Source organism: Poecilia reticulata, linkage group LG16 (assembly GCF_000633615.1).
Source record: "Poecilia reticulata strain Guanapo linkage group LG16, Guppy_female_1.0+MT, whole genome shotgun sequence".
NCBI classification, from domain to species: domain Eukaryota; kingdom Metazoa; phylum Chordata; class Actinopteri; order Cyprinodontiformes; family Poeciliidae; genus Poecilia; species Poecilia reticulata.
The window spans coordinates 15,202,377-15,222,734 of record NC_024346.1 but is presented as its reverse complement, the minus strand read 5'-3'; the positions used below and the strand labels follow the sequence as shown (position 1 = coordinate 15,222,734).

General features: G+C 42.3%; 1 protein-coding gene across 2 annotated transcripts in view; it reads right to left on the bottom strand.

Moving 5' to 3' along the window:
* Positions 1-20,358, bottom strand: part of chrnb2 (cholinergic receptor, nicotinic, beta 2) — a 40,298-nt gene that overhangs the window by 13,588 nt on the left and 6,352 nt on the right. For both annotated transcript variants that reach the window (XR_001777442.1, XM_008431704.2), the window contains exons 2-5: positions 14,723-14,868; positions 13,714-13,758; positions 11,953-12,062; positions 8,387-9,515 (exon numbers count right to left, since the gene is read on the bottom strand). Coding sequence is in view for 1 of the 2 variants with exons in the window: in XM_008431704.2 (XP_008429926.1) it covers positions 8,387-9,515; positions 11,953-12,062; positions 13,714-13,758; positions 14,723-14,868 (1,430 nt within the window). In the remaining variant the exon portion in view is untranslated. The remainder of the gene's footprint in view (positions 1-8,386; positions 9,516-11,952; positions 12,063-13,713; positions 13,759-14,722; positions 14,869-20,358) is intronic.

Below are 20,358 nucleotides of genomic sequence, written 5' to 3'. Positions count from 1 at the left end.
CCTCAATTTAGAAAACCAAAACTCAAGGAATCACCTGCCTTATTGACCTTCCTTGCGGCTTGTGTTTAGTCAGGGTGCTGGATTTGGGGTGGAACCCTCCATGCATGGTTAGTAGTTTCCAAGTCTTAACATCTGTGGTGTTTATCTCCTCCATTGGCCAGCTAGTTATTCCTCCAGGGTATCTAATTATTGGTAAGGCATAGCTGTTTATCGCACGGATCTTGTTCTTACCATTGAGCTGGTTTCTCAGGACTTGCCTTATTCGTTGGAGGTATTTGGTTGTGGCTCCTTTCTTTGTGACCTGGTCAAGGTTGCCATTTGCTTGTGGTATTCCMAGGTACTTGTAACTATCCTCAATGTCTGCTACTGTTCCTTCTGGGAATGAGACCCCTTCTGTGTGGATGACCTTCCCTCTCTTTGTAACCATCCGCCACACTTCTCTAGTCCAAATGACATTCCAATGTCAGTGCTGCAGGTCCTGGTGGTGCGGATCAGTGAGTCGATGTCTCGCTCGCTCATAGCGTACAGCTTGATGTCATCCATGTAGAGGAGGGTTAGGGTAACATGAATGGTGGCTCCATTCTTGAGTCGGTATCCGTAGCCAGTCTTGTTGATGGTTTGGCTGAGGAGGTTCAGATGCAGAACACCAGTGGACACTTGTGTAAGTGGTTTGCAGTTTGCAGTAAATATATAAAAAAAAAAAAACTGCAACTGCAAACCACTTGCACAAGTGTCAATCAAATGGGGCAGAGAAAAAAAACTCTGGAAAGAATCATAATTCTTTCCAGGAGATGCTCTGCCCCACTGCTGTTCTGCATAGGTCTGAACCCCCTCAGCCAAATCATCAACGTGAGCCATCCCATCCTTCCAAACAGACTCCAGGATGGTGGCTCATGGGATCCTCHCGGTCAGAGCCGTCATGCACTCCCGCGACATCTGCCCCCGACCCAGAGTCGGTGAGGCACCTTTTGTGGGAGTGCAGCACTGCTGTGGACCTGTGGGCAAAGGACGGCTCCTTGCAATTCCCCTACTTGCCAGCAAGGGAGGTCCTCGACACGCACCTAGTGCTGCACGGGGTGAGCCACCTGAAAATAGCAAAAAAAGACTTCACAGAGATGTGGCTCACCCTAGCCACCATATGGACCTCCAGAAACTTGCTGGTAAGCAGGCGCAGGCAGATGCCCCCCTTCTCGTAGCTGTGATCCAAATGGTGGTAGCAAAAAGAAAAACATACAGAGCTACAGGTGACACGCCTGTAGTTCAAGGACACAGCCACAAAGAAGAATCACCTGTGCCTCTTTGGACGAAGGAGCCGGCGCTCCACGGACAGAGGTCCCAGCAGCAGCGGCCTGGCTCTCCGGGTGAGGCAGGTGGGGAGAAGCAATGGGGGGGAAAGCCCCTCTGACCACCATCGCTGTTTGGAAGGATGGGATGACTCCAAACCTCAAAAGAGACTGGCTACAGATACCGACTCAAGAATGCAGCCACCATAAGTCTCCTCCTCTACATGGATGGCATCAAGCTGTACGCTATGAGCGAGCGAGACATYGACTCACTGATCCGCACCACCAGGACCTGCAGCACTGACATTGGAATGTCATTTGGACTAGAGAAGTGTGGCGGATGGTTACAAAGAGAGGGAAGCTCATCCACACAGAAGGGGTCTCATTCCCAGAAGGAACAATAGCAGACATTGAGGACAGTTACAAGTACCTGGGAATACCACAAGCAAATGGCAACCTGAATGAGGTCACAAGGAAAGGAGCCACAGCCAAATACCTCCAATGAATAAAGCAAGTCCTGAGAAACCAGCAAGAACAAGATCCGTGTGATAAACAGCTATGTCTTACCAGTAATCAGATACCCTGCAGGAATAACTTGCTGGCCAAAGGAGGAGATAAAGACCACAGATGTTAAGACTCGGAAGCTACTAACCATGCATGGAGGGTTCCACCCCAAATCCAGCACCCTGACTAAACACGAGCCGCAAGGAAGGTCAATAAGGCAGGTGATTCCTTGAGTTTTGGTTTTCTAAATTGAGGGAACCAAACCGTTAGAGAATCCTAAAGACCTTTATTGGAAATAAATGCCCCTCTTAGAGGCAGAGCGACCACAAACTTGATTTATTGGATTCTGTGAAGACTTTTGCAGTCTAAAGAGGAAATCCAACCAAATTCAGGAAGAATGGATCTTAGTGGTTCCAGCACACAATCTCCTCGTCAGGCTGAATTGTTTGGAATAAAATGCTGAACATAAATATTTTGTTGATAAATTACAGGCTTAATGTGTTTAATTTTTCTTTTGTGAGTTTGAATAAATAAATAAAAAAATGTATTTCTTAAAAGGATCAATCAATTAATTAATTTTATTTATAAGGCACCCTTTCATACTAAAAGCAGCTCTAAGAGCTGTACCAACAATTAGCCCTCAGGTTTCTCTGACAAACTGTTCCACAAACAGGAGCCATAATACCGGATGAATAATAAATGACGATCACGTAAAAGTTTAAAATAAGAGCCATAAATATAAATATATATGTATAGAAAACAACAAGGAAAATGGCAAAACAAGCCCTGATCGATTTCTATTTGCTTTCTCCCTTTTCTTCTGTCTGAGCCTCGCGCGTTGCATCTGATCTCTGACCTCAACTCCTCAAACCTGTCCTCCCATGGACCGGATGATGTCCCTCCTACAAAACCAGCCAATGAAAATGATCGAGAAGGTCTGGAGGATCAAGAAGACARAAAAGACCTCCATCACCTCCAGGGGACAACTGTCAGTCTCCTGTTGGCCATTTGGGCAGGAAACTGTGAGACTGAGCTTTAACAACCTCCGCTGGTCTGCTGTCCAGTATCRGCGTAGAGGAAGAAAAGCTGAACATGCTTCAGAGCTGTGAGAGAAGACGACTCTGAACTGTTGACGCTTGTTTCATCTGTGGACAACATGGACATTTCCTGAGGGACGATCTGGACAACCCAAAGATCCAACGCCAAAACCAGTTGGACTGACAGGAAGCCAGAGGAGAAAGACGGGGGAGGATTTGGCTGCAGCAACGCTGAGACCGAGCGTCGAGTGGGGGAGAGGGGCGAAAAGGAAGGAACAACTTGAATCCACATCAACCTCCACATCAACCACTGTAAAGGATGACCTTTCTGTAACGTCCATCTAGACCATGGCTTTAAATTTGACACAGCAACAGAGTGAGCAGCAAAACTTCACTCAAGTATCAAGTACTTCAACTTTTGACAYCAAAGAGGACAACGTCCAGAGCAACAGCTAGTTTAGATGTTTCTGAAAGGCTCTCCACTCAAAGAACTATTGCTGGTCCACTGGCGAGTGACCGAAGCAGAGAGTGAAGATTTACACTGTCCTGTTATCCTTAAATATGCATTTTTATGTTTAATTTTGACCAAAGACGATGAAATCAGATGTTGCCTGGTTGTTTATAACTTGGGTTTATTTAGAATCAAAGAGGATGAAGATCACTTTGAAACTGTTTTGTTTTAATTTGAAGTGTCGGCATTGAAATCAGATGGGGCAACATTAAAATTTTACTTGTTTATTATAATGTGGGTCATATTAAAATCAAAGAGGATGAGATTACATTAAATTTTAATTAGATTTTCATAGGAGGATGACTTAATATCACCTAAATTACATTTAGGATTTAAATTTAAATTTACATTTAGGATTTAAAATTAGTGTAAAACCTACATTTTCATTAATATAAGCACCGTAAAATAAAATTATTCATAATTATCGTGTTAGGGATTATCGCGTCTAAGGATTGAAATGCATGCTCTTATTTTGCAGAGAAGAATTTGGGATTAAAATAATTACTTAATTAAACAATTAGAAGAAAACGGTTACTTAATTACTTAGAAAACAGTTTGGTATCCCGATGGTACTTTACCATTATTTCAAATTCATCCTTTTAAAGTTTTGTGAAAGATGACAAAACACATAGATGACAAGGAGAGGTTGAAGGGTAACTTTTCCTACTTAACAGAGGTGAAACGATAAAGGGATGAATGGATGAATGCCAGTGGGTTTTTCGTATCCTGTGTATATGATTTTGTTTCATCATACGGAATAATGTTTCAATGACTGAATGAATATGTAATGTCTTAAAATGTATGGGATAATTTTTCACTTCTCACTATAAAAATTGTAGAAATGTCCTTTTAAATAAGACTCATGTTGTCTCTGCCTGGCAGAGCTTTCCATCCAGAACTGCTTCATGATTGATTGTCCACAATTCATAAATAAACCTGACTGAGAGATTTTACCTGAACAGTGCTTGGTAATAGTTTTTTTCCACAACAATGGACAAAAACATTAAAGGCTCTCAAGTAAAAGGCGTGGCAGTTTTAGCTAATGTTGGACCCATGAGCAACATGCTAACATTAGCCTGCAAAGACTTTTGTGCGTCATTCTTTTTAAAGAAAAATCAACCTTTAACCATATATGTGAGTAGTAAAGGCATACACGACAGATGAAAACATACTGAAGACGAATAATTCGCCTTTAAAGAAGCTCTGCTTCTTCCAGTGTTCAAGTCCACAAACGTTCTAGAAGCTTCCCACACTTTCCTGTGCACCGCTGAGCTGAAGCATTCACTCCAGTAACAAAAATGGTCAAATCCAGTTTACTCAAAATAACGTAGTCTTGTACTTTTCTCAGGCCAAACATGTACATTACGTACATTACTTGAGTTGAATAAACAATTTAGTGAGACTTGAGTAAAGCATACGAGCCTAATTTAAGTAAGAATAGGTAAGCCAAGATACTGCGCAGAATCCTCGAGCTCCGAGGCCTCTGGTAGAGGACCGAGCTCAGAGGATGAGAGAGAGAGAGACCAAGAGAGAAGGGATATGCATATGCTGCCACCCCTGAAAAAAAATCCCTGCCCCCCTCTTCCCACCCCATAGATATTTTTCTAGATCCGCCCCTGTCTAGAGAGTAAAATCTTTGCACATTCTTCTTTCTGAAACAGCTCAAGCTCAGACAGATGGGTTGGCAGGAGCCTCTGAACAGCAGTTTTCAAGTCTGACCACAGATTCCCAATTGAATTTAGGTTTGGACAAAACCACTAAACATGCTCTGATCTAAACCTCTCCACCGTCGCTCCAGTTGCGTGTTTGAAGTTCCTGCCTGCTGGAAGTGGAGCCTCCCTCCCAGTCTTCTGCAGCCTCTGACATCCTTCCCAAAGAAATGCAGCAAAACGACATGAAACTACCTGCAACCATGATTCACCGTGGGAATGGTGTGTTCAAGGGGATTTGAGGCGTTAAGATTTTTCTCCACACATTTTTTTTTTTGTGAGTTTCAGTTTAGGTCTGATCTTCTTTCACATTTTCCATGTATCTCAGATGGCTTGTGGGAAACTACAAGTGGGAATTCTTACCTATTATTGGTTCTTTCATAAAATCCAGGTTCAAACGATTTGTAAATGTTCCCATATATTTCCCCTCCTGAGCTGTGGCTCTCTATGGTGATCAGCTAGTTTAGATTTGGAGTCTGTGGCAGTTCGTCTGTGTGTTTTATGCATCAGAATATAATGTTTCCGACAGAATGACATGACTTGTACAAGGCTTTATAAAAGCCATACCAGTTTAGCTGCAAATTATAAATTTCAGTTGTAAAGAGTGGTCTTTTTTTTTTCTCTTTTGTGTTCTATAAATATGGGAAGGACTCAGTCAACTAGCACCTTTCTACAGAAGATGCAATTTTTTCGTTTGTACAACTTTGACAAATTTAGAAACAGAGCTAAAACCCCAATACTGATTCTTTATTTTGTATACAAAAACATTAGTCATGTTTATAACTTTGTGCAGGTTAAAAATCAGAAAAGGTTTGACAGGCAAGAAGGCTTTATGAAGCCTTTTTGTCTGTTAAGGAATGTATTTTACTCCTCCTGTTTGGATGTGGGCTGTTGCTTTGTTGCCGTGTTTAATTTGCAAAAGATTGTCTATTAACACTAAGTAAGAAAAAACCCAGTAAGCAGAATCCAGCGTTCTGTCAACTCTGCCTATCGGCTCCCCTTCCTGCAGTCAGGCGCAGGGTTAATGGAGGTGAGTGGTTAATGTGAGTTGAGACTCTTTCTGGCACACAGCTCTGATGAGGTTCGACTCGAGTCAAGGAGGAGGAGAGGAAGGTAAGAGACCCAGGAGATGGAGGACACAGAGAGGGTGCTGACATTTGAACCCTGTGATGATAACTTGAGGAGGGGAGCAGAGGAGAGAGGGAAAGCGAAGAGGGGGAGGGGATTGAAAATTTACACACTGGACAATGAGAGGAAGGATTTTAACTCAGTTTTCATGGCTACAGAAAAGAAACGTTTGTGATGGACGGAATCAGAACAAATTGTAAACTCCTGTGTTCTTTTCTATGTTTCCAGGTAAAAAAAGAGTAAAAAAAAAAAAAAAAAACACTACACCCTCACTCCTCCATCTCAGCGCCTCGGCTTTCCCCCCCACTTCTTTATGCACACGTCATGCTGCTGCTATTATTACATACTGCGCTGGATAGTCGCTGGGCTACGGATGCATCATCAGATCTGTCTGCTCTGCTGCTGGTCTCTTCCAGCAGCCCGTGCATTTTCAGAAGGCAGAGTTAAACGACGGAGCCGAGCAGCCACACAACGTGATATGGCACTCATCGGAGCAGCTCAGGAAACCATAATGGCTGGTAATGCAGTCGGATAAAAGACAATGACTCACTGCCAAGCCGATCCACATGCAGCCACGAGGAGTTAAATCAGAGTAACACTCAGGCGAGCCGACAGCATCGGCAAAGACTTGTCATCACAGGCCATGTGTTGGCCGAGCAATTAGCCGGAGGAAATTTACATGGCACCAAGAAGCAGCTTATCAGAAAATCAGCTAACTCAGGAGGCAAGAGAGACAGCAAAGCTGCAGGTTCTTAAAGCTGAACGTAAAGAATAAAGGTTTTATTCATTTGAACAAAAGATATATTGAAATATTTAATATAAACTGCAAATATAATCAAAGGAACGATAGGAATGTATTATGAAAGTAGGTCTCTTCTCCACATCACAAATAGTAACAATTCGATTTGAAATAAAAAAATGACGCATCTAGTCACTAAAAGAATTATTAGTTAAACTGATACAGTTAATAGCAATACAATGCTTTTTTGTTTTGGAAGGAACAGGGAAGATGGTGAGAAGTAACGAGAAGACAGCGGCGGTCCTAGAAGAAAATCTTTTGCACAGACCACAAAGAATTGAAATGGCCAAATAACTAAGTGAAGTGGCTTAGTCAAAGTCCAGACCTAAACAAACCTACGTGAAATCTGTAACGAACCTTGAAAGTTGATGTTCACAGATATTTGATGCAATCTGTGTTACGATCCAAAGGTAGATGGACTAGTTTCATTTATGTTCCTGTTTTGTTTATTGTTTATTTGCTGATATGTTTTAGTTTACCCTTTATGCTACTTCACTGTTTTTCAGCATTTGTGCTTTGGAGTTGTTACTTTAGATTAGTCTTCTTCTTTGTTTACTGTTCATATTGGTTTCAGGTCTCTTCTCCCCTTGTCTTTCTCTCTGCTTTGTTCATATTCCGCCTTTCCGTCTCCCTGGTATCTTGCTCCTCTGCCCAGCAGCTTCACATCTCTTAGTTCCCCAGCTGCCTCCGTTTACCTCTGATTCGTCCCTCTGCTTCCTTGCCACTCACTTCACTTCCTCAGTATATTTCTGCTCCCTGGTTTCCTTTGTTTCCTATCTCCATGTCATCCCACACCATCACTGTTTCACCTTTTGTAAGTATTTTTCTTACCTTCCTTAAATTATTAATTCCATGACAATCCCATTCTCCTGCCTACAACTTTGACAATCTGACTTAGATTTCAGCCTCTAGATGTTGGTAGACACGTTGGAAGACTCTGCAGTGAAAGGTAGTTGCACAAAATATGAACTCAGAGGAGGCGACCACAACCAGGTGTCAAGCGTTTCTGATTTTAATTTGTAAAAAAAGAAAAACAACCACATTGTGGTTGTAAATGTCTTACCACTCAAAAATGTTTTTTAATGTTTGGAAACTGCAATATTTTGATGGGTAATGCTTCTCTGGTATTTAGGTTGTGAATAGTCTATCCATTTGCTTTTGGCCATTTTACGCAGCTGACTGACCGCTACAGATCGGGATTGGGCAGAGCAACACTTTCCTGTGTCCTCTCACCAACACGAATTTGAAGTGGAATACTGGTCTAATGCAGCTTTTTTTAGAAGGGGTTAAAACAGTGATGTTCCAAATTAAAAAAAAAGAAAAGGAAAACAAAGATAATACTTGAAACTGAAAAAACCCCATGCCCATATACAGTCTAAAGGACTGGAAAAGAGTTGTGAAAATGTAATACTTACACTCTGGTCATCATCTTCGCTCTTCATGTGGTTGGCGATGAAGCGAACTCCTTCCACCGCCTCATCGAATCCTGGACAGGCTTGAGCCAGCAAAGCCTGAGTCAAAGCCGGACCTCCAGCCGCCTGCTTCCCCCGGGGCAGGTTTCCAGACCCGCCCTCCCGGCCCTCCCTCACTCTGTTCAGACCGTCCGTTGATCCCCCTCCGGCGCCCACCAGTTCCCCTCCAAACTGTTTGACGGACGCCCGGTTCACGTAGCACGTGCAAGGGTCCCCGTCGTCCTTCCCGAAAACAGACGATGAGGTCGCCCCTCCATTCCCGCCGCCGCCGCCGAGCCCGAGGCCGACCATCAGGGCCGCCGGCTCCCCGCTGCGCCCGCCCTCCTTCTGCTCCTGCGCTCGCCTCTGCTGGCGTAGCCGCTGGCGCTCGCTGCTGTTCCTGGGCTGTCGCATGAAGAGCAGGGCGGGAAGCTTGTTGAGGAACACCAGTTTAACCCAGGGAGGCATGGTGTGCGTGGTGGGCGAGCGGTGGTGGACGTTGAGCACGCACACGCTGGTAACTATGGAAAAAGTGACCAGGACCATGGTGAACATCAGGTACTTCCCTACCAGAGGAACGTCCAGGGAAGTTGGCGGGACGATCTTGGAGATCAGCAGGAGGAAGACGGTGAGCGCGAGCAGCACAGAGATGCACAGCGTCATCTTCTCTCCGCAGTCGGACGGCAGGTAGAAGACCAGGATGGCCAGTGAGGTGATGAGCACGCAAGGGATGATGAGGTTGATGGTGTAAAACAGCGGCTTCCTGCGAATGATGAAGTCGTACGTGATGTCCACGTAGGTGGGGTCGCCCGGGTTCTCGTTTCGTCGACCCGGCAGGGCGATGATGTCCCATTCCCCGCTGGGCGTGAAGTCATCCATGCTGGCCACGTCGGCGCGAAGCACGAGGTCTATTTCTGTGCGGTCGTAGGTCCAGGAACGAAACCTCAGCGTGCAGTTCTGCTGGTCGAAAGGGAAGTGCTTCACCTCGATCTTACAGGCCGATTTATAGATGGCTGGAGGCAACCAGAAGATGCTGCCATCGTAGGACACCACCGCGTTAGAGTAGAAGGACACCTCATAGACCCCGTCCGCACTGCGGGACAGGAAGGAGGAGACAATTCAGGTACAAGTAGCTTTTATATTTACACTGGTTATCTTTGTCTCAGATAGAACCGGCCAACTCTGTTCTCGAGTCTATGCATAAAAATCTTTAGTTAATCAATGTTATAGACAAGATTATACCAGCTGTTGTCTACTCATAATTGCTCCACATGACTCCTCCACTTCAAAAGAATAACATTTTCATCATTTTTGAGTGAACTGATGGGCGGAGAAGAGCAACACATTTCTCATTTTAAAGCAAAACACAAACAGAGAAGCACTCTCAGATGAAAATTTTAATTTATATATTTTTTATGCTTCACACAAGTTCCTGGATATTTAAAGAAAATGGTAAAGGTATTAAATGAATAGATGGTTCAGACAGGAAACAAAGTTCATTGATGCTTAAGACAAACTCTTTCGTTTGGAGTGACCTAAAAACATTTAAACTCAGATTTGGGGGATAAATGTGATGCAAGAAAAGTAACCAGCAGTTATTTTTCCTGTTCTGTCAAGAGTTTTAACTCAAAAAATGATTCTGAATTTGCAAACAATATCTCTGATGCTGTTATACAATGAAATAATCCCTTTGCTCAAGAAAGCGACAGCAGCTGAGAATTGGGGATTGGCGTGCTGGCCTGGGGTCCATGGGATTATCGGGATCACTTTATCCAGAGTGAGGTGGGTCAGTGATCTTTTAATCATCACTACAGTAACGAAAGAAGAGAAGGTCACACAGATCCCTGTTCTCTGATGAGCTGATTTGCAAACCATAGGCTGACACGGAGTTTCCATTACACCGAGACGAGCCGACTGCGACATCCGGAACGTCTTCAGACGTGCAAGCAAACCCTCTTCAGGCGCATGGGTTTTGACGATGAATGAAATCTGATGAGGTTCGTTTCACCCGCAGCAAAGCTGCTCTAATGCACTGCGCATGATTATCAATCTATGTCAGGAAAAAAATGCAGTGTTTTCCTTCCTCTTCCCACTTGGATTACTCTGAGATGTAGCCACAGTAAACACGTCTCATCGATATATTATAGAAACGCAAATTCACTGTCCACTCATAAGATATGAGAATGTATGTATTCTTCAACTGTCTTTGTACACTTCAATATGTTCTGGCTTTATGAAAGCCTTTACAACACAGCTGCAGCTTAAGGTAAATATTAGACGACACAGAGCCATAGAAAAAAAATATAGCAAAACATCTTTAGGAATATATAGTGCCCTTGTGTAGCTCCTGTGTGAAACCCATTTTTTGCTGCAGTTTCAGCTATAAACATTTAGAGGTATTTCTCTACCAGCTACCACAAAAAACAAAAAAACAACTAACTTTCTTTTTTCTCCATTTCTCTTCTTTGGACTTTATATTCGGCCCAGTCTCAAGTCTGTGGAGACTCAATTAGCTTTTCTGGTAACACTTTATTTGAAGGGGGGTGAATAAGACTGACATGACACTGTCATAAACATGACATAACACATGTCATGAACATGAATAAGCCTTCATGAATATTTATGACTGTCATAAACATGTCATAACACCCGTCATGAACATGAATAAGCCTTCATGAATATTTATGACTGTTGTCATAAAGCGTCATTTGGTAAATTATGACACTTTTAATACAAAGTTGACATTTTTCAAAATGTCTGTTATGACAACTTGACATTAACCAAGAAATTATTACTGTTTAAACTTTACCTTTAATAACATAAAGTTATCTAATTTTTAAAGTAGAATCAGTAATACTTTTATAACACATTTATAACAGTAATGATTTATTGGTTAATGTCAAGTTGTCATAACAAAGACATTTTGAATCGTTGACCTCTCCAGGGTCATCCTCACTTGCTTGTTCAACTATGCTCTCTATCAAACTTATGCATTGGACCAGATGTAGGCTGACACTGAACTACACAGAGATGGACTCCGAAGGCAATCGGGTGCATTGGACTTTATTTAGGGGTAACACCGAAAAGGGGCCCAAATGTTAAGCCTTCTTTTCTGAAGCTTGTTATAACGTGACAATATGTGCAACGTTTTGAGGAGTGTGAATACTTTTACATGATCGCATATGACATCTGCTGCATGTCTGCTCCTCCACAGCACGTCAGTGTGCAGCGAAGATGATTGAATCTTTCGGACATGTCTGCGGTGGTGGAGCAGCATGGTGGCATGAGCAACGAGAGGAGATTCTAGTTGACGTATTCAGTCATGTGTTGCGAACTTCAGCGTATCGCCCGCTTAAAATGACTATTTAATTGCCGCGTCCGCTTTCGCTGGACGACCCTGACCAGAGAACCGGCTTGGAACGTGGTCAGGAAAAGGAAACCCACACGTCTTCGCTGGGCGTCTTGCAGTGGCATTCGTGTGTCAGTTTATCTTTTCTAAGTGAGGCCGAGAGCATGAGAGGGTGACTCACTTGTTGTAGAGGACCACGTCAGGAAGCCAGATGTGTTTTGAGGGCAGCCTGACCTTCAACATTCCATCAAACTCCTCGGGGACCCAAGTCAGCCGATAGTCCTGCCACTCCTGAGGGCCAGCAAAAACAATGTGCTTAGTCACTCATTTGCTAATCACACAGCAGCAAGAAGACAGCAGGGAACAGAGAATTTGCTTTTCGTTTCTTACAAGTCAATGGAAAAGATGTGAAACCTAGGCGGTCGCTACATCACCGAGCTTTGGTCCATGCTACACCGTCTGCAGCAGCCGTAAAACACTATAATCATTGGTTTGTTTGGGCTCAGGATGGCTGTCCTCGGCTTTCCAACTTTCTGATGGTGAGGGATGTATCGAGCCCTCATAGTCATTCTACGCTTGGCTACCAGTCATAAATCTGCGCCTGCTCAGGTTGCAAGCGTTTGTGTGTGTGTGTGTGTGTGTGTGTGTGTGTGTGTGTGTGTGTGTGTGTGTGTGTGTGTGTCTCTCTCACTATGAGGCAGAGAGCACAAACTGAAATGTAGAAACCATGGGATGTTTTTTTGTTTTTCTTGATATGAAAGCACAACAGAATATACTTTCTTGATTTGTGTCACAACAAAATTCAGAGGCGCCCAGGAGAACAACTGTCCTGCAGCTTTTACATGAATCCCTTCTCCAACACACCTGAATCAAATGATTGGCTCGTTGCTGTGCCTCTGCAGAGCTGCTGCTGTGATTTGATTCAGATGTGTCCTTTACCCTAAAATGTCTAAAAGTTGTAGGGTAAAGTTGCATTTATTAAAAAAGCCAAAAAGTATTCAAATTGCCGCAAAAATGTTTTGTTAATGTTATTTTGATATTGATGCAGATTGTAGCAATTGTATAATGTACACTGGCTGTACACTGGATTTACAAGCAAATTTCAAATTAAATAAAAAAAAACTTTGATGTTGCCTGATCTGCTCTGTTCTACAGAGTCATAATAGTTTATACATCCTACTAGCAGTATTTAAGAAAAAATATTGCTTCAGTCAGAACTGTCCTGATCAGGATACACAACCAAACCCCCCAGCATGTTTGTCTGATAGTAACTGCAGACAAATTTTCACAGAGCTCTGCACCCAAGTTAAATTTACTTTATCCTCAGCAGAGCGAACACAGATGGCACGCGAAACCTTCCACTGTGGACTGCTGGGTGGAGAGCAGATCCACTTTGCGACACACAAAGTGGATCAGGATGGACTGCACAGACATAGCGTTCTGCAGCATCCATCACTTCATTTGTAAACGTACGGTTAAGAAGTATTTTGTCTGTCAAATGATGACTTAATTTGCTGAAGGAACTGACACTGTAGAGCAACCTGGCTCTACTGCGCTGTGCTGCGTGGGGATGACGACTGAGTCTCATTGTATCATGTAATGAGCCGTGCTACATAGAAAGGTTTAATTGTTGTTACTTTGTACCATATTCAGTAGCATCCAAGTTCTTCACGGTTTAAAATCTCAAATAACGTATTGCCCTTTTCGAGGCTTTATTTGCATGTTCCATACTGCTTAGCGCCCCCAACAGGTCAGGGGGAGTAAAATGTAGCATAAAATAGCATTTTGGGCCATTCTCTGTGTTTTTGTGTGGATGAAAACATTACTGCAAATGTTTCCATGTGGACAGGAATCAAAACCCCTTTTTTTTGCAGGAATTGTTTTTTGCCTTTGTGTGTGTTTGGTGAGTTGGCTGGATGTGATGAGGCGTGTGAAGTCTCACCTGTGTCAGCCAGACATTGGTGGTCATCACCTGCTCTCTTTCATGCTGAAAGACAACACAAAAACATATTTAAACAAGGAAACCATTGCTATCCTTCTGTGATTGGGGGAGCTTTTCAAATGCCACACTGTGCAAAGTTTTTTTTATTTTATTTTTTATGTTTTCCTCCAGTGAGCCACACTTTTTTTTGTAATCTTTTAAGGTGTTTTTGTTTAACAGTTTCTTCAAACTTTCTGCAGTTTATGCTTTTAATTTAGGGGAAAATAATACATGAGGAGCTTGACTGATTATGTTAGATTCATTAAAGCATGATGAATCTAACATTCATCATGTTAGATGAATGTTGGCTACAAATGTTTTGTCTGCTACAAAAAAGAGGTCTTTTTTGTAGCAGACCTCTCTCTACAAAAAAGCAAAGAAGAACCAACAGATGACCTGAGAGATGCCTTATGCCACTTGACTAAAATTTTTGCAGAGTCTTAAGTCTGAGTGCTAGAAGCACTAAAAGTTCATAGATTAAAAAAAAAGAAAAATCTCAAGAAAAAATAATCAAGATCATTTTAAAGGCTTTAGAGTTCGGCTGTCAAGAAATTAGGATGACTCAAGATTTTGCACATCTGTATCCTCGCATGTTTATGCTTTTAGACAACTCTGTGCAGTTTTTACTCAAAAAACATCTGGGTCTAACTCTGTACAATATGTTAAGGATTAGAAAGGCCTTCACCTTCCTCGCATTGAGACATGGCGGTGGCTGCATTCTGCTGTGGGGGCAGGCAGGTGAGCTCATTGGAAGACGGATGAAGCTAAATACTGTTAAAAGGTCCTGAGGTCAAACAAAAATGTGCTCAGGGTTTTGTGTAGAAGGAAAAGCTTTCATTTAGCCGCGTATCATCAGCACAGCTTGGTTTGAGTCCTTTTACTAATCACCCCAAGGAAATGAAGCACAACCTGTGGATTGTAACTCTACAAAACGTAGGACACGCTGGGACAAAGTCACATTGACACTCACCACACTGATGAGTTGGGCCAACGACACCATCAGCTGCACGGTAACCAGCTCAGACCCATTAGTGGCGGGTCGGATCAGCTTGTTGTAATATGCCGGGTTGAGGAGATGCTCGACCAGCCGCTCCTCTGTGTCTGCCCCGAGGCCAACTGCAAACGAGAGCACGCCATCGTCATCAAAGAAAAGTTGCACCCATCTGTGTGTCTCTCCCCCCAGCGTTTTCCTTTTCCAAGATATTTCTCATGCTGGAATACGTTACAACCACGCGGAGCAGAAAATCAGCTGTGCCGCCGAGTTTCCCTGTTTGGCCCATGCTCTCGCTGCCAGCATTCGGAGCTTCATGGCTGCACATGTTCACTGAGAGAGCAAAGATTTCAGCATGGCGTTACGGATCGCTGCCAGCTCGAGCGTGTCGGCACGGCTCGGTGGAGACTTCTTACAAGATCTGACATCATAAGAATGAGTCAACCAGTCTTGACTGTCTCTATCGCTGTCCATCCTGTCTCCACCGCTCTCCTAGCTGCCTCGACTCTGTCTCGATCTATTCCTGTATGGTGGTGAACGTCTCCCCAACTGCCAACTCTGGTTTAGCTTTGGGATTTTTTTTTTTTACTCCATCCCTCCCTTCTGTCTGCCATCCCTCCATCTGCAGCTGCGAGCGGTCAAATTTAAACAGAGCTGTCAGACAAACGCTCACAAATGATGAGGTTTTTTTTCTTCCTTTTTTTTGAGTCTGGACACAGTGAATAGGGGAAACAACTGTTGTGTCTTTCCTTCTTCCTCTGTGATTGCGTCCTTTTTTCACTCCCTGCCTGTTTGGCATCTGCTCGCTGCACATTACCTCACACGTTCCCATCGAAGATAAACACAGGCTGCTTGCTGTGAACTCAGCATATTCACACATGCTCTTTTCCAGACTACTAAGAGTGCAACGTGCTGATGGCAAAACGCTATCTGCAAAGGCTTCTGGGGTTGGATGCTTTCCTTTGAATGTTTATTATTAGATTTGTTACTTCTCATTTTATTAATTTGGCAGGGATAAGTATGTACATTTTATATGTAGCAGACTTGGCAAATTTGCAATGATGATCCCTAGAAAGGCCTTCGCATAGATATTAAACCACACAATGTGTCATATTTTAATGCTTTCATTAAAATTTCATGCTTTCAAAGACGATGAACTTACTTCATCCTCTTTGTTTTATTTAGAATCTGTTGCTGTTACAAGTGGCTATCAGTTGTTAATAAAAAGAATGACATGTAAATGAATGTAAATAGCATTTTCATGCAAAAATGAGGTAATGACTGACTGACTGCGGTGGAGCTTAGGTAAGACACTGACTACATTCATGTATGCTGCACAAGTCAAATTCAAATTAAATCAGACATTATTTGTAAAACACTTGTCATTCGGATGACGAGTGTGTGTATGTACAAATGTTAGATTAAGACCAGAAAAAAAGTGAAACAAACGGAAATGCGTAGTCAGCAGCGAACAAAGCAAAATTAACCATGCAAGCCAGATGAGCAAACGAACAACTTGAGATGAACTTAAACGAACTAAAAGACAGAAACCCAAACTAAAACCTCCAGATGGTCACCCTGTCCTCCTCCTCTGTCTCCCTGCCCTCCCCTGCTGTACTCCTGTGTTCACTGAGCATGAATGATGGCCTCTGTCTGCAGATCAATGACGACTCTCTTCATTCCCCGCCAACATGCAACTCCTCCCTCTCTCCTTTCTTTCTCTGCTGTGTGTTTTTTTTTATTTTTTTTTTTTACCCCTAATCTTTCCATCACTGGAATCAGCCCACATCTTGATCTCTCACGGAGCTGATAGTCTCCCTCCCTGCCTCCCCTTCACGCTATCTCCATCTCGCTGTCAGTGACAGCCGCTGTCCGTTTATTAGCTCTTCCTTCAGTGATCCACTGTCATCAATACGCCTCCTGTCAGCAGCTGCGTGTAGCACTCACGTTGCTTATTGTGCATGAATGTCGGCCAGGCTCTTTTATATGAGCCTGTTTGTCTGCATGTGATCAGGGGGGAAATAAGCACGACTGTCTGTGTCTGAACAATATGAGTTATGTATATTACTCCCAGAAGCTCAGGGCAATAACTTAAAAGAATGAGAGACGGGAAGCAAATGCAGTCCACTTAAACAAAGATGGAAGTAGAGCAGTTCACATCTCACTAAGCTCATATTTGCTAAAGGTAGTGCTGTCCTCAATGTGGAGCAGGAAGATTTATATTCATATTTAATATAAATCAGGGAAAAAACATAAGTTGTGTTGAACATTATGAAAGATTGTGCATGATTCTAATGGTGTGATAAATGCCAGCAGCAAAAAGACTTTCATGGAGTAAGAAGAAAAAAAAATGTCTGTTTGTTATTGAATGCTAACTTTAATTTGTTTGAAATAGATTTTAGTGATGGAGAGTATAAAGGTCAAAGTTTAAATCTCAGTTCAGTTTCAAAGTGTGGAGGTGAAACACCTGAGTCAGCAGGATGATTTTTTTTATTTATTTTTTTTTAAAAAAGCAGATGTACCCAGTGATGAAAAACCTGCTTGAAAGTACAGAACAAGTGCTGAATAAATTTACTTTGTTCTAAAATAAACCGGCTTACTGTACAAAATAAAACTGCTTTCTCACTGCTCCTCCAAATGGCTTGGTCAGTATTATGAATATTTACATCCTTACAGTTTACATTGTTCAGATACTTTAATGGCTCCGATCATCAAACGAATTACGATCAGATGTGATAATTTGAGCATAAAATCTTGTTTTTAAATAACTTTATTTACTGCAGGAGGGGGAAAAGCTAATCACATCAACCTGGTCACATGTAATAAATGTTTTAAGCAAAAACAGCCATGAAGCATTTGTGATTTTTTTTTTTTTTTAATTTTAGCCTCCTCGTCTTTGCAGAATTGTTTTAATTCAGCTACATTAAAGGGTTTTTGAACAAGAATAGTCTGTTTAAGGTCATGCTGCAGCATCCTAAATGGATTTACAGCTACATTTTGACCAGGCCACTCCAAAGTTTTATTTATTATTATTATTATTATTATTATTATAATTATTTGAGCCATTTGGATGTGGACTTGCTGGTGTGATGTGAGTCAATGTCCTGCTGCATGACACAAGTGAGCCTGAGCATAACTGATGGTTTATGGATTATCTCTCAGGGTTTTCAGCAGTAGAGCAAAATTCACAGTTCCATCAATATTCAATGATGACGATGTTCTTTCTACTTGTGTGGTCATTCCTGTCGGTCACTCTCTTTCCTCTCGCAATCGTGGACACCGACTGTGTAAGAACACCTGCGTGCGTCGTGGCACTCTTGCAGTAATTTAGGTAGTCTGGCCACTCCTCTGAAGGTTTCCCACTGTTACATGCTTTTTATATTTTCAAATATTTAATCTCACGGTTGTTCACTAAAGTCCCAAAACCTTAGAAATAGCTTTGTAGCACTTTTCTGATACGCTGCTTTTTGATATCTTTTGCCCATGTGCTGTTAAAGAGATGATAATATGTACTTTCCAGTCAAACAGTGCCATTTTAAGAACTACTTAGGTTACATTTGAAGTCTTATTTAACTCACCCGGTCCTTTTATCTTCGATACTTCATGGTTTAAGTTTCACGTGGGCTCGAGATGAAAGTCTAGACTAATATTTTATGGCTCTGGCACCGAGAGCCAAACAGAGAGTCTTTTTTATCTACGAAACAAGGGTGCAAAAATGTCTGTACGTTCTGACCTGGTCGCCATCATGTTATCCATGAGGCTCTACTCGTGTGTTCATTAAAGCTTCTGCTCTCTCTCTGTCTCTCTGTCTGCATGCGACGCTGACCCTGAGAGGATGTAATGCTGCTCGTCACTCAAGTTGTATTCTGGTTGTTTTCCACTGCAAATATTGCATACTTAATGTGACACGATGAATTTTTCAGCAGGGCTCCCCATTAGAGCGCGGAGCAACAGAAGTGACACACCAGAGGGTGCGTACGAACCCAGACGCCTACCTCAAAGGTCCGGTGAATCAGACGAGACGGTTGCATCATGACTACGTAAGTCTGGGTTTCAATAGTTGTTGTGTTGAGACGGATTCATTTGATTGGATCTGAACCAGATTGTACAGACACAAAAGTGTTGGAAAATGAGAATGAAAGACTATTTACAGTGATAATCTCTATTTATACATCCAACTCATACATAAAGAAAAAGGTTGAGTGAGGAAAAAGGTTGCTTGTTCCTTTCTGTGGACTGCCAAAGAGGCTTTTTGGCTGAGATGTTTGATGCTGAACTATTCTTAAATGAATAAAAGAGAGATACATTGATCGCCTGACAACACCCAATTTGGCTCTGTAGTGGCCAGAGAACTGAGGTATTAATATTGATTCACCATCTTGCTTCCACATCACAGCACTCAGAAACAAAGTCATCCCACTTTGGACTAACTGGAAGCAGAAGCTATATGGTCTTACTAAACTCTGCAGGCAGGAAGAGCTCAGCCTGAGCTATAACTGCTTCTACAGTACTGCAGATGACTGTTGGTTCAATGCACTTCCTTCCACTTAGTCTGAAGTCACCTTTTATAGAAGCATAAACAGTTCAAACTCTTATATTGCTGCATTCACGAGGCCATCTTAAGCCAGCCACTGATGAAGATGTATAAAAATACTCAGTAGGCTATTGAAAAAAAATAAAAACAGAATATGGAGAAGATTTTAGCATAGACCCTTAAACAATTTGGGAATAAAAACTGCAAATATGCAAATGTGTAAGGGCTACATTTATATTAAGACAGTTAATTTAAAATGACAAACCTGAGAAGCATTTACAAATGTACTAAATTTCAGCAGTGGCAGCCTTCTGCAAGCTGTGTTTAAAATAAGAACTTTCATTTTTTTATGTTCACCCATTCTTATGAAGTGCCAAAATAAACATTCATCTTTCGGTACTTTTGAATTTGACACCAATGTTTAAGTTAGAACTTAGAAGCAACACCAGCCAAATTTCATACCACTACTCAAAGCCTACACATTTTTATTTGAAAGCAAAACATCAAGCAGCCTTCTTTCAGCCAGCTGAGCAGCAGTGTGCAGCGACAAGCAGGATAAGGGCAACCCTATGCTTCTCTTTGCAACATTAAGGTGAGGAAAACTCCAATAACGTCTTCAAATTCAGTTAATCATCAAATGCCAAGTAATGATTACAATGCCAGTAAAAAGTTATCAATTATCAAGTACTTTTTCTGCATTGAGTGATCAACCACTGGTTCTTCTGCTTGGAGTACAAACACCCCCGCATCTATGAGACAGCATCATTTCTTACAGCCTGCACCGAATTCCAGTGGCACGATAGGATTAAACTCACCGAGACACGGAGTCTCATCTTATTGCAATTTAGTAAGCAATGCATATATACCACCACACGCCTGAGCCGCTTTCATTCATCAGACTTTAACAGAATAAAAGACCTCCTCCAGACACTCCATCAAGAAAATGGCTTTCTCTGCCATCAGATCTGTTTGTTCACAAAAGTAATTAAGTTCACGGTTTTGAGCGGCCCTACAGCTGTGAATCACCGGGATGAATCAGAACGAATCCAAAAAGCGCCGCTTCACCTGAAACTGCATCAGC